Raw genomic sequence first — 17,130 nt, forward strand, 5'->3', positions numbered from 1 at the left:
TTTATATTTACACATACACCTACCTGCCTATGGGCTGTAGGGCTCATGCACGGACGTCATGCAAAGAAGGATGGGGAAAAAAAAGCTAGCACGGGCGTGCCGATCAGTGATGTGTGTATGATCAGTGGCTACGTGTTCCGGTGCCCTGCTGACAAAATGCAGGCACCTTCATGCGATTGACGTGACTTGTGTACATATATACTGCATTGGTGGGGGAAGTCCTTCTCTTCCATGACATGTGTGTATGTATGTGTGTGTGTATATAAAGTATATATATATATATATATTTACTTTACGTGTCATGAACGGTTCAATTGTCCATACGTTTTTAGCAATATGGTAAAGAGAGGATCTCTGCTGCTGAAAAGCGTCATAGTGCAATACCTTGGACAAGGTATAAAAACCTTAGATATTTCACGGAAACCTAAGCTTGATCATACTGTGAAAAAAAAAATTGTGGCTTAAGGTACCTTCACACGAAGCGACGCTGCAGCGATAGCGACAACGATGCCGATCGCTGCAGCGTCGCTGTTTGATCGCTGGAGAGCTGTCACACAGACCGCTCTCCAGCGACCAACGATGCCGAGGTCCCCGGGTAACCAGGGTAAACATCGGGTTGCTAAGCGCAGGGCCGCGCTTAGTAACCCGATGTTTACCCTGGTTACCAGCGTAAAAGTAAAAAAAACAAACAGCACATACTCACCTGCGCGTCCCCCAGCCTCTGCTTCCTGACACTGACTGAGCTCCGGCCCTAACAGCACAGCGGTGACGTCACCGCTGTGCTTTCACTTTCACTTTAGGGCCGGCGCTCAGTAAGTGTCAGGAAGCAGAGGCTGGGGGACGCGCAGGTGAGTATGTACTGTTTGTTTTTTTTACTTTTACGCTGGTAACCAGGGTAAACATCGGGTTACTAAGCGCGGCCCTGCGCTTGGTAACCCGATGTTTACCCTGGTTACCAGTGTAAAACATCGCTGGTATCGTTGCTTTTGCTTTCAAACACAACGATACACGGCGATCGGACGACCAAATAAAGTTCTGGACTTTATTCAGCGACCAGCGACATCACAGCAGGATCCTGATCGCTGCTGCGTGTCAAACTAAACGATATCGCTAGCCAGGACGCTGCAACGTCACGGATCCCTAGCGATATCGTTACAAAGTCGTTTCGTGTGAAGGTACCTTTAGAGCACAGACTGGTTCGTGCAGATAAAGGCTTGATGAAGAAGGTGCTGCCATACTCGTCCAATTAAGAGACAAGCTGCTAAATTAGCATTACAAAGCAAACAGGTATTTGAAGCTGTTGGAGCATCTGGAATCTGCAAACCTCAAGGTGTAGGATCCTCCAGAGGCTCCAGTTCATAAACCTACTATTTTGCTACCCCTAAAGAGTATTTGCAAGCAGAGACTACTGCAGCGGGCCCGACATACATGTAAAACCGCAATGTTTACTGATGAAGCAGCGCAACCCCGGTTGGTGCAGATGGCCACCATGTCCCTTCAAGGCTGCGACAACATCTGCGAGGAGGTGGTGGAGTTATGTTTTGCCGGTATGCCTTTTTAGGGTCCCTGTAGATGTGAAAATGACCTAGGCAAAGTATATAGAGTTTCTGACCACTTTATTCCATGGTACAAACTGTCATTCATAGCAAAAATCCTTTCACACTGACCATTTCCCATCTCACTCTGCAAAGAAACCTCCGAATTGGCTGCTATTTACATAAAAGGAGAGAACCTCATGGTGCCTGCAAGCAACCAAACACTGTGGGGAGAAAATGAACTTTGTGCTCCCCAGCAGCGTCGTCCTAGTTTCACCGTGGCGGCGTAGGTAGTCATTGCTCTGAGTATAGAGAGGGCCAGCTGTAACCACGCCCTGGCACTGCCAGACAGCGGGCCCCAATGTAGAGCCTGTGTCAGTCAGGGGCGCAGTTACCGCTGCCAGTCTCTATACCCAGAGCAGTGACTGAATGCGGCAGCGCCATTTGTGACTGAACCTAGCATACTGTATATGGGTACTCTTAATGCTGCAAATTCAGTTCTTCACAACCTATAAAATGTGCGGAAACTCAGTTGTGCAGAAGAATTTGCTGCTTTGAGTCTTTCATGTTTGGGAAAGAAAAAAAAAAAAGATACTTGTTGGTAATTTGATTTTTTTTTTTTCCTGAAACCCATGACAGCACTTGAGAGAGTGGGATCTGCCCCTATTACTGGACAAGAAGACGAGATCATAAAAATATAAAAGCAACTGCTGCAAAAGCACGCAAGATTTTAGGGTGTATAAAAAGAGAAAATCCCGTGATTCAACTGATTACCCCTTTATAAATCGCTTTTGAGGCCACATCTAGAATATGGGATCCAGTCTTGAACTCCACATTTAAAGGATATTCAGAGTTAGAATCAGTTCAAAGACAGACAACTAGATACCTACAAGGGATGGAGGCCTCTCACATGAGGAGACGTTGGAAAAGTTGGGCTTGTTTAGCTTATAGTTGAGACCCAGTGTAGACCTCTGCCTCAAAAGCCAACAAAAAAGTGCAAAAGTTCTGCTCCTTAACCCCAGCAGACAGACCGTTGGCAGTAGACGCCTTCAGCATAGAATGGACGTCAGAACTCTTGTATGCCTTCCCACCGATATGTCTAATTCCAGCAGTTCTGAAGAAGATCAGGGAGGACAAGGCCAGAGTGATTGTAATAGCTCCCTTTTGGCCGAAAAGACCATGGTTTTACTGGCTGAGAGTGATGTCAGTGGCGGACCCATGGGTTCTCCCAAAGGACCAGGACCTTCTAACACAGGGTCTCTTCAGCCACCCACAGAATTCCGGGCTGCATTTGACAGCCTGGCATTTGAAAGGTCGTTGTTAGAAAAAGAAGGGTTTTCAGCGGGTTTAATATCAACCTTGCTTAATAGCAGAATACCAGTAACGACCAAGATTTATGGGAGAATTTAGAATAAATTCTTGTCCAGCTCAAGGCCAATACGGGAAGGAGAGGTCCCGATAGTGGCAATACTGGCGTTCCTGCAAAAGGGCTTAGATTTGGGGTTAGCTGTTAGTACCCTCAAAGTGCACATTTCAGCTTTAGCAGCCTTATTCAACTTGGCAAACAATAGGTGGGTGATGAGGTTTATCTGAGCCTGTAGTAGAGCTGACTCTGTTTCATCCCCTACTCCTCCACCATGGGATCTTAATCTAGTGTTGACAGCTTTGACAGAAAACCCCTTTGAGCCGTTAAATACAACATCAGATAAAGTACATTAAAAACAGCTTTGTTAGTGGCACTTACATCGGCCCGTAGGGTTGGGGATTTACACGCATTATCGACAGATCCTCCCTACACGCAAATTATGGACGATAGAGTTGTATTAAAGTTAGATCCGGCATATCTCCCCAAAGTGGTATCGAGATTCCATAGGGCTCAGAATATAACCCTACCCTCTTTCTGTCCTAATCCTAGCAACAAGAAAGAGGAGAGACTCCATTGCCTAGATGTCAGGAGATGTGTCTTGCAGTATTTAGAGACAACAAAATCCTGTGGGAGACAGAGGGCTTTATTTGTTTTATTCTAGGCCATTCTAGCGTATAGTAGTGCAGGCAGGTCTTGTCATAGGATCTAAAAGCCCACTCCACGAGGACCATGGTAACATCGGCGGAGAGAGAGCAGATGCTACCATCGACCAAACCTGTAAGGCGGCCACTTGGTCCTCTCCGTCTACATTTTTTAAACATTATAGGTTAGACCAATCTGCTACCTCTGATCTCACATTTGGGAGAAGAGTGTTACAAGCAGTGATCCCTCCCGAAAGAGAATACAAATCTCTGTAACTCTCGTGGTGCCGTCATGTATGATGGAAAAACACGGGTATTACATACTTGGTAATGTGTTTTTTTTTTTATGAGACATGACGGCACCCTTATATTCCCACCCTTTTGATCACATCATTAGTTGGGTACATTATTTGTATTATACACTCCCTCGGGTGTCGGTGATTAGAACTGTATAGGATGTATTATTTATGTGTACACTAACCGGCAGAGTTCCTCTCGTACTCTGTAGAACAACTGATGTGGAGAGAGGAGCCGCCCCTTTTATCTTGAAGGTTTCCTGTCCTTGAAGGGCGGATCCCCTCTCGTGGTGCCGTCATGTCTCATGAAAAAACACATTACCAGGTATGTTATACCCGTGTTTCTGGCTGATGTTTTGGTCACTTTTGAATGTTGGTTGTGCTTTCACACTTGTGGTAGCATGAGATGGACTCTACAACCCACACAAGTGGCTCAGGTAGTGCAGCTCATCCAGGATGGCACCTCAATACGAGCTGTGGCAAGAAGATTTGCTGTGTCTGTCAGCTTAGTGGCCAGAGGCTGGAGGTGCTACCCAGAGACAGGCCAGTACACCAGGAGATGTGGAGGGGGCCATAGGAGGGCAACAACCCAGCAGCAGGACCGTTACCTCAGCCTTTGTGCAAGGAGGAACAGGAGGAGCACTGCCAGAGCCCTGCAAAATGACCTCCAGCAGGCCACAAATGTGCATGTGTCTGCACAAAAGGTTAGAAATCGACTCCATGAGGATGTCTGAGTGCCTGACGTCCACAGATGGGGGCTGTGCTCACAGTCCAACACTCTGCAGGACGCTTGGCATTTGCCACAAAACACCAGGATTGGTAAATTCGCCACTGGCGCCCTGTGCTCTTTACAGATGAAAGCAGGTTCACACTGAGCACATGTGACAGAGTCTGGAAACGCCGTGGAGAGCGATCTGCCGCCTGCAACATCCTTCAGCATGACCGGTCAGTAAGTCGGTCAGTAATGTAATCTTTCCTCCATCACGCATATCTTCCCTACCTGATCTAGCTATCAAAATAAATGAAATTACACTTTCCCCTGTCCCCAAAATCCGCTGCCTCGGAGTAACCCTTGACTCTGCCCTGTCCTTTAAACCGCACATCCAAGCGCTCGCCACCTCCTGTCGCCTCCAGCTCAAAAATATTTCCAGAATCCATCCTTTCCTCAACCCACTCTACCAAAATGCTCGTGCATGCCCTAATCATCTCCCACCTCCTACTACTGTAACATACTCCTCTGTGGCCTACCTTCTAACACTCTCGCACCCCTCCAGTCCATCCTTAACTCTGCTGCCCGACTAATTAATCTCTCTTCTCGCTACACTCCTGCTTCCCCTCTTTGCAAATCCCTTCACTGGCTTCCAATTTCTCAGCGTATCCAGTTTAATTTACTAACACTGACCTACAAAGCCATCCAGAACCTTTCTCCTCCATATATTTCCACACTAATCTCTCAATATCTTCCCTCACGTAATCTCCGGTCCTCCCAAGACCTCTTACTCTCCTCCATGCTTATTCGCTCCTCATCCAATCACCTCCAGGACTTCTCCCGAATATCACCCATCCTCTGGAATTCAGTGCCCCAGCACATCCGGTTATCCACTACTTTTGGATCCTTCAAAAGAAACCTGAAAACCCACCTCTTAAAAGAAGAAGCTTACAGCCTGTAAAGACCACACGGCCACCTCCATACCATTGGAGCTACTGCAACCCTCGACCTACTGTCTCCTTAATCCTGTAGAATGTAAGCCCGCAAGGGCAGGGTCCTCTTCCCTCTGTACCAGTCTGTCATTGTTAGTTTTGTTTACTGTAAGTGATATTTGTATTTTGATGTAACCCCTTCTCAAGTACAGCACCATGGAATCAATCGTGCTATATAAATAAATAATAATAAAATAATGGTGTGGGGTGGCATTTGGAGGGCCGCACAGCCCTCCATGTGCTCGTCAGTGGTAGCCTGACTGCCATTAGGTACCGAGATGAGATCCTCAGACCCCTTGTTAGACCATATGCTGGTGCGGTTGGCCCTGGGTTCCTCCTAATGCAGGACAATGCCAGACCTCATGTGGCTGGAGTGTGTCAGCAGTTCCTGCAAGATGAAGGCATTGAAGCTATGGACTGGCCCGCGCCTGTTCCCCAGACCTGAATCCGATTGAACACATCTGGGACATCATGTCTCGCTCCATCCACCAACGTCACGTTGCACCACAGACTGTCCAGGAGTTGGCGGATGCTTTAGTCCAGGTCTGGGAGGAGATCCCTCAGGCGACCATCCGCCGCCTCGTCGGGAGCATGCCCAGGCGTTGTAGGGAGGTCATACAGGCACGTGGAGGCCACGCACACACTACTGAGCATCATTTCCTTGTCTTGAGGCATTTTCACTGTAGTTGGATCAGCCTGTAACTTCATTTTCCACTTTGATTTTGAGCATCATTCCAGCTCCAGACCTCCGAGGGATATTAGTTGTGATTTACGTTGAACATTTTTAGGTTTTATTGTTCTCAACACATTCCACTATGTAATGAATAAAGATTTACAACTGGAATATTTAATTCAGTGATATCTAGGATGTGGGATTTTAGTGTTCCCTTTGTTTTTTTGAGCAGTGTATATGTGGCCAGTGCAAAGGACAGCACATGACCTATTCCTTCCAAGGACCCGGGGGCGCTGATTACGTGTGGAAGAAAGGCAATTCTAGCAGCAAAATAGTTAAGGGTTTTTTACAGTTAGAGCAGTCAGACTGTGGAATGCCGACCACAAGAGGTAGTAATTGCCAACACTATCAGCTGTCATACAAGGATGGATGATTTCTTCCGTACACAGAACATTGGGGATTATAGTTAAGGTAGTGACCAAAAACTATTTGGAGGAGAAAGGTTGAACTTGATGGACCTAGTCTTTTTTTTTTTTTTTTTTTTAACCTATGGAAATCCCAATTCCTCCTTCAATGTGGTTTCCAAGAAGTCAAGCAGGAGTCGCCCAATTTATCATTACTCTTGTTCAGAACCATAAGCCAGCGGGAGGGAATAAATGGTGTGCTGTAATGGGTTTTGGGAATATCAAATTACCTTTAATTATCACACACACACACAAAAAAGAGACACACACTGCAGCCTATGTAGGAGCATTAACTTAATTAACCTACATATGCTGTAACAGAACAGCAACTGTTATTAGGCTACATCCCCACGTTCAGTAATCAGCAGTGCTTTGGATGCAGCACATGTCCACTGTGTCCAAAGAGCTGCTGGATTTTGAATGCAGGTGTTCATTGATCCGTGTGTAATCACCGCGGCCAATACATTGGACCGGTGATATTTATAAATAGACATACTGCGGTCTGGAATGATGCGCCGCATGTCTGTGTCCGCTATGAAGCCGCGGGCGCCGGTGCACGCATAGTGGACATGGGATTTCTTGAAATCCTATCCACTTTACCTAACGTCTGGACGCTGCTGTTTGGATGCTGTGGATGTATACAGCCTCCAACCCGCAGCGTTTACGGACTGTGGGAACATACCCTCGGAAATCTGCGTGAAATGCAATACCTGTTTAAAAGAAAAAAAAGTAAATTTTCGTGGGCTCCCACGTAATTTTAATAACCAGAGGGAAAGCCGACGGCTGTGTGCTAATGTTAATATTCTGGGAAGGAGCCAGTAGCCATAAAGGTTCTCTGGCTATTAATATCAGCTCACAGCTGTTTGCTGTAATTTAGCCAGTAAAGGCTAGGCAGACAGCTGCGGGCTAATATTAATAGCCTAGGAAGGGGCCATATATACTGCCCAGGCTAAAAACATCAGCTCTCAGCAGCCCCAGAAAAGGCACATCTCTAAGATGTGCTAATTCTGGCACTTAGCCTCGCTCTTCTCCCTTTCCCTGTAGCGGTGGCAAGTGGGGTTCATATTTGTGGGGCTGATGTCACCTTTGTATTGTTAGGTGACATGAAGCCCTCGGCTTAGTAATGGAGAAGCGTCTATAGGACAACTAACCATTACTAATCCTATAGTTATATGGTAAACACACAAAAAGAATAAAGTCCTTTATGTGAAATAATCACACAGACTCCTTTATTGTATCTTAATTTACAATATTATTATTTATATAGCACCATTGATTCCATGGTGCTGTACATGAGAAGGGGTTACATGCAAATTACAGATATCACAGTAAACTTACAATGACAGACTGATACAGAGGGGAGAGGACCCTGCCCTTGCGGGCTTACATTCTACAGGATGATGGGGAAAGAGACAGTGGGTTGGGGGGTTGCAGCAGCTCTGATGTTGGTGAAGCGGTAGCTCCGGTAGTGGTGAGGAGGCTGCAGGGTCAGTGCAGGCTGTTAGCTTTCCTGAAGAGGTGGGTTTTCAGGTTCTGTCTGAAGGATCCGAATGTGGTTGATAGTCTGACGTGTTGGAGCAAAGAATTCCAGAGGATGGGAGAAATCTTGGAGGAGGTTGGGTGAGGAGCGAATAAGTGTGGAGGAGAGAAGGAGGTCTTGGGAGGACCAGAGATTACGTGAGGGAAGATATCAGGAGATTAGTTCAGAGATATATGGAGGAGACAGGTTATGGATGGCTTTGTAGGTCACTATTAGTAATTTGAACTGGATACGCTGAGGGAATGGGAGCCAGTGAAGAGATTTGCAGAGGGGACTAGCGAGGAGCGATGAATTAGTCGGGCAGCAGAGTTAAGGATGGACTGGAGAGGTGCGAGAGTGTTAGCAGGGAGGCCACAGTAAAGGATGTTGCAGTAGTCAAGGCGAGAGATGATGAGAGGGCGTTCACAAGCATTTTAGTAGATTGAGGGTTGAGGAAAGGATGGATTCTGGAGATATTTTTTACCTGCAGGCGACAGGAGGTGGAAAGAGCTTGGATGTGCAGTTTGAAGGACAGGGCAGAGTCAAGAGTTACTCCGAGTCAGCTGACTTACAGTACAGGGGGAAAGCGTGATGTCATTAACTGCGATAGATAGGTCAGGTAAGGAAGATCTGTGAGATGGAGGAAAGATGATGAGTTCAGATTTGTCCACATTGAGTTTGAGGAAGCGAGAGGAGAAGGAGGATATGGCTGATAGACACTTCGGGATTCTGATAAGCAGAGAGAGGTGACGTCTGAGCCATTGAGGTAGATCTGAGTGTCATCAGCATAAAGGTGGTACTGGAATCCATGGGACTTTGAGTTGCTCCAGATCAAGTGTATAGATTGAGAAGAGTAGGGGTCCTAAAACAGAGCCTTGGCGGACTCCAACAGAGAGGGTGGGATGAGGTGGGAGTGGGAGATGCTGAATGTGCGGTTGGAAAGTTATGAGGAGATCCAGGATAGGGCGAGGTCTTTGATGCCAAAGGAGGAGAGGATCTGTAGTAGGAGGCAGTGGTCAACTGTGTTGAAAGAAGAGGACAGGTCTAGAAGGAGGAGTACAGAGTATTGTCCGTTCGCTTTGGCTGTAAGTAGGTCCTTAGTAATTTTGGTCAGGGCTGTCTCAGTGGAGTGATGGAGTGACAGCAGACATAGCCGGATGGGAGCAGTAGTCTCATCGGCCCACGACTGCTTTTTTTACAGCAGGTCACGCTGATAACTGCCAGCATGATACAGCAGCGCTGTGACTGACAGTACCGGCGGTAGCGTTACCGCACACATAGACACCCGCACAGACAGACCCGCACATATTCTCCGCTCACACTCTTCCTCCTTCCTTTTCTACAGCATTTTTGCCCTCACATCTGCAGCAAATTCATAGACCTTTTTACATCTGTGATTTTGCTGCGGATTTGACTGACTCAGTGGAAGTAACTGGGTGCAGAAACGCTGCAGATCCGCAAAAAGAGTTTACATGCTGCGGAAAATAAAACGCAAATAAGGACAGAATTTTCTGCAGCATGGGTACAACAATTCTGGAATGCCATTGATTAACATTGCTTTAATAATCCAGTGCGGATTTATAGCATTTCCGCGTGGAAAAAACGTTGCGGAAACTAAACAACTCCGCATCGAGTGCACATAGCCTAAAAGTTCAAAATATCTACTCATCTCTGTCATCAATGATTGAGCATCCCAGAATGCCAAATGGTTTCCAGAAGAATATTATATGCAGTAATTTTATTTCAATCCAACTTCACGTGTGTGTGTCCCTTAGAGCGTAACAGTAAGTCCTTCCAAGAAATATGTTTTGAAGCCTAAACTAACAACTGTAGTTTGAGATTTCCACCTTGGGGAATTTCTGGTCCTCATCCTAGCTAAGTACGAAGAGCTGATACAACTAAACGAGGCAAAAAAAGATCTGAGCTGTTCAATGTAAAGAATAACCACAATCAAACATTCATTTAGGGATCTTATAATTTATCGTATTTTTATTATGGCATCTATTCCGCAATTTCATGATGGCATCTATTCCGCAATTTCAGGGACGTCTCCTCCTATTCTCGTGTAATAATCAGAACGGTTTTGCCTCAGTGCAAAAGCATTTGTCTTGACTAGTGAAGATGCTCCACTTTCGCCACAAGAGTCTGACAGGTGGCAAGGGGACATTTCAACTCCATAGATTCCTCCCCTTATGTTTTTTGTGTAGCTGCCATTTTTATTACTCCAACAGAGCATTGACTGGATATTTAACCAACTCACTCACCCTTATATCAATCTACCAGTTTTGTGACTTCATTCCTGAAATACTTATTGGGAATAATGGCTGGCATAATTTCCAATGTGTCCACTTTCCAACTGCAACCAGGAGGATACACTGGTCTTGGAATATTTTCACCAGATTCGGTGCAAGTGTCTGTCATGCAACTCCAATTAGGAGACTATGCTGGGATATTGATGTTTTATCAGCCCCATACTGGCAAATCCAGCTTGCATCTCCATTTGGAGGGCAGACCAGTATAGTGCTGCCCCACTTGGCATAATCAAGTTCCTCTTGGTACTCCATACCAGGTGGGTAGATTGGGGCATTGAGAATTTAATCACTTAGCTTTCATAAGGCCATCTTGTGACTCCAACTAGGAGCCTTGAATGGATGTACAGTGGTTTAATTCAGCTTGGCGTAGCCATGTCAATCTTGCACCTCCAACTTGGATGGTAAACTGAAATGTAGCTGCTGAGCAGTCCATCTCATGACACCAGACAAAGAGGACGAATTGACCTTAGACTGGTTTTGTTCAGTTTAGCCATGCCTAACTTACAAATCCAACTACAGGGATATCCTAGAACCTAACTAGATAGCTAGCTTAAATGCCAACCAATCCAGATCTCTAAGGTTAACTGGACTTGCAATGATTTCATCTGGCTTATCACAATCATGACTAACTCCAACTTTAAGGATAACTGGGACATAGATTTTATTGCTAAATTAATTTGACCAGTCCATTCTGAGACTCCCGGTACTGGACTTAAAATGGTTTCATTCTGATTAGCACAACCGTTTACACCTCCTACCAAGAGGACAAACTAGGACATTGCATATTGAACTGGTCCACATTTAACATCTATCTAAGTATGAGGGATGGGCTAAAAATCTGCTGGACTCTCCAGCTACCTTCCAGATTTTTTTTGCCCCTCCTTGTTTGATAGAATGATCACAGACAGCCAGAATCGTCTGCAAGCCATCCTTGCCAATATCAACAATATAGAAGCTTTGAGACCATAATGAAAATAGACCTACACGCCACAATTCTGCTGGCTAGTCAGACAAAAGTTACAGCCCACAATGTAGTTGCCACTGAAAGTCCTACTTCACCAAAGGCCCCATCAAATAACATCGTGAGGCAGCCGAAGAAAACCGTAGAAAAGCAGGCTACTCAACAACTACAAAGCAGACAGGAAATACTCAGGCAGGCCAAACATGAGGCAGGAGGCCAGACCTGAAGCCAAACCCTAGATCTGAAAGGCCAAAACACAAGGCTGGCGGCCAACCACGACACATTCTTTAAGCATCATACTGTTTAGATGGACACCATGCACGCCTAAGATGTGAACTCTGGATCGCTCACTCACAAGACGGCCGTCCCAACCTAGTCACAGCAACAGCGCTTCCCAAACGTGAAATGCAAGGCCATGTGAGATACGAGAAACGCTGGTCCAGACATCAAACAGGAAGCAGTAGGTACTGAAGCATTAAATCTAGATTCTCCCAAACTGATAACATTTCAGCCCCCAATTGGACCACTGTACCTCTTTCTAGAGGTTGTTACAGAACAGGCTACTCCATCCATTTGCTAAAGGCTCCTACATCCAAAGAGCAGGAAACCGTATTGAAGGAGGAAGTGGGAGTTGTAGTTTGGAAAATCAGAGAAACTGCATTTGAATAGTAACTTGAAACGCGTTGTACTGAACAGTCCTCAAGGCTTATACTCTCTGGCACAAGCCAGTAATTTGTGCTCAGTGGCCACGCCGAACCTCAAAGGCTTGCTTCGCTTATCTCACTCCTTCTCTCCACAGCTGTCCATACACAAGAATGCCAACCCCTCCGAGTCCCGTTATCTGCTGGTCATGAAGGGCGCCCCCGAGAGGATCTTGGACCGTTGCTCCAGCATCCTGCTGCAAGGCAAAGAGCAGCCACTGGATGAGGAGCTGAAGGACGCCTTCCAGAATGCGTACCTGGAGCTGGGAGGCCTGGGAGAACGAGTCCTAGGTGAGGCCCGCTCCTCCCTAGCCTCATCTGCCATGTTGTCTGCCAGTAGTGGTCTCATTTCTTGCCTTTTCTCCACAGGTTTCTGTCACTTGGTTCTTGATGATGACCAGTTCCCTGATGGCTTCAGTTTTGATACAGATGATGTGAATTTCCCCACAGAGGGCATGTGCTTTGTTGGCCTAATCTCCATGATTGACCCTCCCCGTGCTGCTGTGCCTGATGCCGTCGGCAAGTGCAGAAGTGCTGGCATCAAGGTGGGCCTTGTGCTGATGTGCTTGTACATGAATGAATCCTTTCTATGGATTTATTTTCATTTTTTTTGGTCAGGTTATCATGGTCACCGGTGACCATCCAATCACTGCCAAGGCCATTGCCAAGGGAGTGGGTATCATCTCTGAGGGTAACGAGACGGTGGAAGACATTGCAGCCAGACTGAACATCCCGGTGAACCAGGTGAACCCCAGGTACGTGTTGCGGGACACAAGTCGTCTTGTGTAGCCACTGCAGTTCGTCTCCTCCTGTCTTCTACTCCGCTCTTCTGCTTGCCTGCTGCTAATCTCCCCTGTACTATATATAGATATATATATATATTTTTTTTTTTCACCCTGATGTCCATCTTCTCCTGCGTTAGGGATGCCAAGGCCTGTGTAATCCACGGTTCAGACCTAAAGGACATGTCCCCTGAGCAGATCGATGACATCCTCCGATACCACACAGAAATAGTCTTTGCCAGAACCTCCCCTCAGCAGAAGCTGATCATTGTGGAGGGTTGTCAGCGGCAGGTACTTTTCATCCTCCTATTTCACACTGTTGTGGAGTGATATGGCAAGAGCAGGACATCAGTGCTTGTCTGTCTTGCAGGGCGCCATTGTGGCTGTGACTGGTGATGGTGTGAATGACTCCCCAGCTCTGAAGAAGGCGGACATTGGTATCGCTATGGGCATTGCCGGCTCTGACGTCTCTAAGCAGGCGGCTGACATGATACTGCTAGACGATAACTTTGCTTCTATTGTGACTGGTGTGGAGGAAGGTGAGTGCCAGTCTCCTGGGAGGAAGCTTTACAGCATGTTGCCCTGCCGCTACTTCACCGTTCTCTTTTCTTGCAGGACGTCTTATCTTTGATAACCTGAAGAAATCGATCGCCTACACCCTGACCAGTAATATCCCTGAGATCACACCGTTCCTCATCTTCATCATCGCCAACATCCCTCTGCCTTTGGGCACCGTCACCATCCTCTGTATAGATCTGGGCACTGACATGGTAGGAGCTCTCCATGGGGGTGATAATGGCCACTGACTGTGAGTCTCTAATCATATTTTTCTGCTCAGGTACCTGCCATCTCTCTGGCTTATGAACAAGCAGAAAGTGACATTATGAAACGTCAGCCCAGAAACCCCAAAACAGACAAGCTGGTGAATGAACGCCTTATCAGCATGGCGTACGGGCAGATCGGTGAGTAATTGCTTGTTGCATGGCTGCATGTCCAAGTTTTGTTCCAGCGTTGCTGCTGGCCAGACTCTGTTGTGGTCACTCACTTCTTCTCTTAAGGTATGATCCAGGCCCTCGGAGGTTTCTTCACCTACTTTGTCATCTTGGCGGAGAATGGCTTCCTGCCGTCAACGCTGCTTGGCATCAGAATGAACTGGGATGACCGCTGGATGAACGATGTGGAGGACAGCTATGGGCAGCAGTGGGTGAGTGCTCGCTCTATATGTAGAGTCTGTTTGGTGGTCTCTATGCTTCAGCATCTTCATTTTCTGTTCCACCAACAGACATACGAGCAGAGGAAGATTGTGGAGTTCACATGTCACACGTCGTTCTTCGTCAGTATCGTCATTGTGCAGTGGGCCGACTTAATCATCTGTAAGACCCGGAGGAACTCTGTGTTCCAGCAGGGCATGAAGTGAGTCGGGGTCTGGGGTGGTCAGTGGGGGAGGACCGCTGCCAGGCCATGGGATGAAACATGACTTCTTCTCCATAGGAACAAGATCCTGATATTTGGGCTCTTTGAGGAGACTGCTCTGGCTGCCTTCTTGTCCTACTGCCCGGGTATGGACAAGGCGCTGCGCATGTACCCGCTGAAGTAAGTTATATCCGGTGACTGGTGCTGCGCTCATGTTCTGTATGAAGCGTCTAATTGCCCCATTCTTTCAGGCCGACGTGGTGGTTCTGTGCCTTCCCGTACTCGCTGCTAATCTTCATCTATGATGAAATCCGCAAGTTGATAATCAGACGCAACCCTGGAGGTAAGTGTCCATTGATTGTCAGAAAACTGCTGGCATTGTGGAGTTGCCCCGCTTTTCAGACCCTGTGGTTGGACAATGTGGTGTTGCCCTCTCTTCTCTAGTACTTATTCCTTTGATGCGCAGTCGCTGACCATTTTTCTTTTTTTTTTTTTCTTTTTTCAGGTTGGGTGGAGAAGGAAACCTATTACTAAGTATTAAGCGCGGTTTGTCCTGACATTTCACATCACCCCTTTCCTCCCTTCTCCGCCTGCCTGCACACCCTCATTCCCTGCGTGCACCTGTCTGGCCTATTTCCCCTGAGCGAATATGCATTTTGGCGAGGGGCGCAGAGTCGCCTGTGTGCGTCCTGTTCGGAGTTCTCATTGTGCCTTCTATGGTTTAGTTTTTGTAAGGGAGCACGTCCACAGAGATGTTTTATATATATATATATCTGCATTTTTACAAATAAAGGTGGGTTTCAAAGGTTTCTGCCGTGTCCTGTGGTTATCCCTATGACGGTATTGGAGGTATGTGCTGCACCCCTGTGGTGATCTCGAAGGTCTCGGCTGCGTCCTCGTATACCTCCACAAATCCTAATCCTGTACGGAGCTTACCTCGTGTCTTACACCAATCTCATCCGGAGCTTCCAGCTTGATGACCTGATGTAGACTATCACTTGGCCCAGTAGTTATGGGCTTCACGTGGCAGGCAGCAGAATCGCGAGTGCAGCTCTGTAGGTGACGTGGAATACAGGAATGAATTGCAGACATAAGCGACAAACCCTAGATGACCCAAAGGCTTCTCCATGTGATTACCATATATCTCCATATGATTGCCCAATTTGTCACATACCCGCTTCTCAGCACGTGATTTTGGGTTGCGCCTGCAAGGGTTAATCTATCTCTCCCAGTCCAGCATTCAACCTCTGTCCTATGCTGCAATGGGAGCATAAATCACACCCCGACACAGACCACGCACCCCATTCATACACGCTGCCACCACTCACCAAACACACAGGGGATGAATCCCGGAAATTACTCCTACTATGTGCCAATCACCAGGAGCACACACTCTAAGGCTATGGATTCTTTAAAGCATACAAGGTTCAGACTTATTAAAGTTTTAAGCTTTAATATAAAAGGTACTGTGCTTACAAAAAAAAGAATATAATAATGGAAATAAAAAGTGACATACCAACATGCAAAAACTGATAAAATAAAGAGAAAACTTACAGAAATATCGAACTTTGCAGTCTGGTACTCTGTCCCTGAGGGAGTGATAAATATGGAATGGCTCACATCAGCTTTCCTGGTTGCCCCCACTTTTTATAACACCACAATAATAGCAACACTCGATTCAGCTGCCCCCCTCATGCATAGCCAAACTCGTACAATTAACAGGCAGCCCTGGCTGAGCAGCCTGACCAAAGAACTGAGATGGGCTTCCAGGGTCGCTGAGCGGAGATGGAAGCGATCCCGCTCTGCCGACCACTTCATTGCATACAAGCAGTCCCTCGCCAGCTTCAAGTCCACGCTCCACTGCCACAAAACAAACCTCATATCCTCAGTCTTACAACCCTAAACAGCTTTTTAACACTTTCAGTTTTCTACTCCGTCTGCCAACACTTCCTCCCTCTCCTCTCATCTCTGCTGAAGACTTTGCCTCTTTCTTTAAACAGAAGATTGATACGATCAGAGAAGGCTTTGGCCCGCAGCGCCCAATGCCACTCTTAGCTACTCAACCCTGTTCCTCCAAAACCAGCTTCTCCACCATGACAGAAGATCAGCTCCACCCTCCTGTCAAGATCACATCTCACCACTTGCACACTTGACCCGCTCCCGTCCCACCTCATCCCTAACCTTGCCACAGTCTTCATCCCAACCCTAACACACCTATTCAACCTCTCACTCACAACTGGTGTCTTCCCCTCATCCTTCAAGCATGCCTTGATCACACCCATCCTCAAAAAACCTCCCTCGACCCATCCTCTGTGTCTAGCTATCGCCTGATATCTCTTCTCCCTTATGCCTCAAAACTACTGGAGCAGCATGTCCATCTTGAACTGTCCTCCCACCTCTCCTCCTGCTCTCTCTTTGACCGGATACAATCTGGCTTGGGACCCTATCATTCGACTGAAACTGCCCTAACTAAAGTCACCAATGATCTACTAACCGCCAAGAGCAAGTGACACTACTCTGTCCTCCTCCTTCTCCTGGACCTGTCTTCTGCCTTTGACACTGTGGACCACTCTGCTGCTACAGATTCTCTCATCTGTTGGCATCACAGACTTAGCCCTATCCTGGATCTCATCATATCTAGCAGACCGAACATTCAGTGTCTCCCTCTCCCACACCACCTCAACTCGCTCCCTGTCTGTCGGTGTTCCTCAAGGCTCAGTTCTAGGACCTCTACTCTTCTCCATCTACACCTTCGGTCTGGGACAG

At 46.9% G+C, this 17,130-nt stretch overlaps 1 protein-coding gene across 1 annotated transcript in view; it reads left to right on the top strand.

Moving 5' to 3' along the window:
* Positions 1–15,173, top strand: part of LOC143814901 (sodium/potassium-transporting ATPase subunit alpha-1-like) — a 40,608-nt gene extending 25,435 nt beyond the window's left edge. Inside the window, exons 12-23 of the mRNA XM_077293574.1 lie at positions 12,268–12,460; positions 12,539–12,714; positions 12,788–12,924; positions 13,092–13,242; positions 13,322–13,490; positions 13,567–13,721; positions 13,790–13,913; positions 14,010–14,155; positions 14,234–14,364; positions 14,443–14,544; positions 14,616–14,707; positions 14,870–15,173. Of these exons, the coding sequence (XP_077149689.1) occupies positions 12,268–12,460; positions 12,539–12,714; positions 12,788–12,924; positions 13,092–13,242; positions 13,322–13,490; positions 13,567–13,721; positions 13,790–13,913; positions 14,010–14,155; positions 14,234–14,364; positions 14,443–14,544; positions 14,616–14,707; positions 14,870–14,898 (1,605 nt within the window). The 3' untranslated portion in view covers positions 14,899–15,173. The remainder of the gene's footprint in view (positions 1–12,267; positions 12,461–12,538; positions 12,715–12,787; positions 12,925–13,091; positions 13,243–13,321; positions 13,491–13,566; positions 13,722–13,789; positions 13,914–14,009; positions 14,156–14,233; positions 14,365–14,442; positions 14,545–14,615; positions 14,708–14,869) is intronic.
* The last annotated feature ends 1,957 nt before the right edge of the window (positions 15,174–17,130 follow it).

Source organism: Ranitomeya variabilis, chromosome 3, assembly GCF_051348905.1.
Source record: "Ranitomeya variabilis isolate aRanVar5 chromosome 3, aRanVar5.hap1, whole genome shotgun sequence".
Lineage (NCBI taxonomy): Eukaryota > Metazoa > Chordata > Amphibia > Anura > Dendrobatidae > Ranitomeya > Ranitomeya variabilis.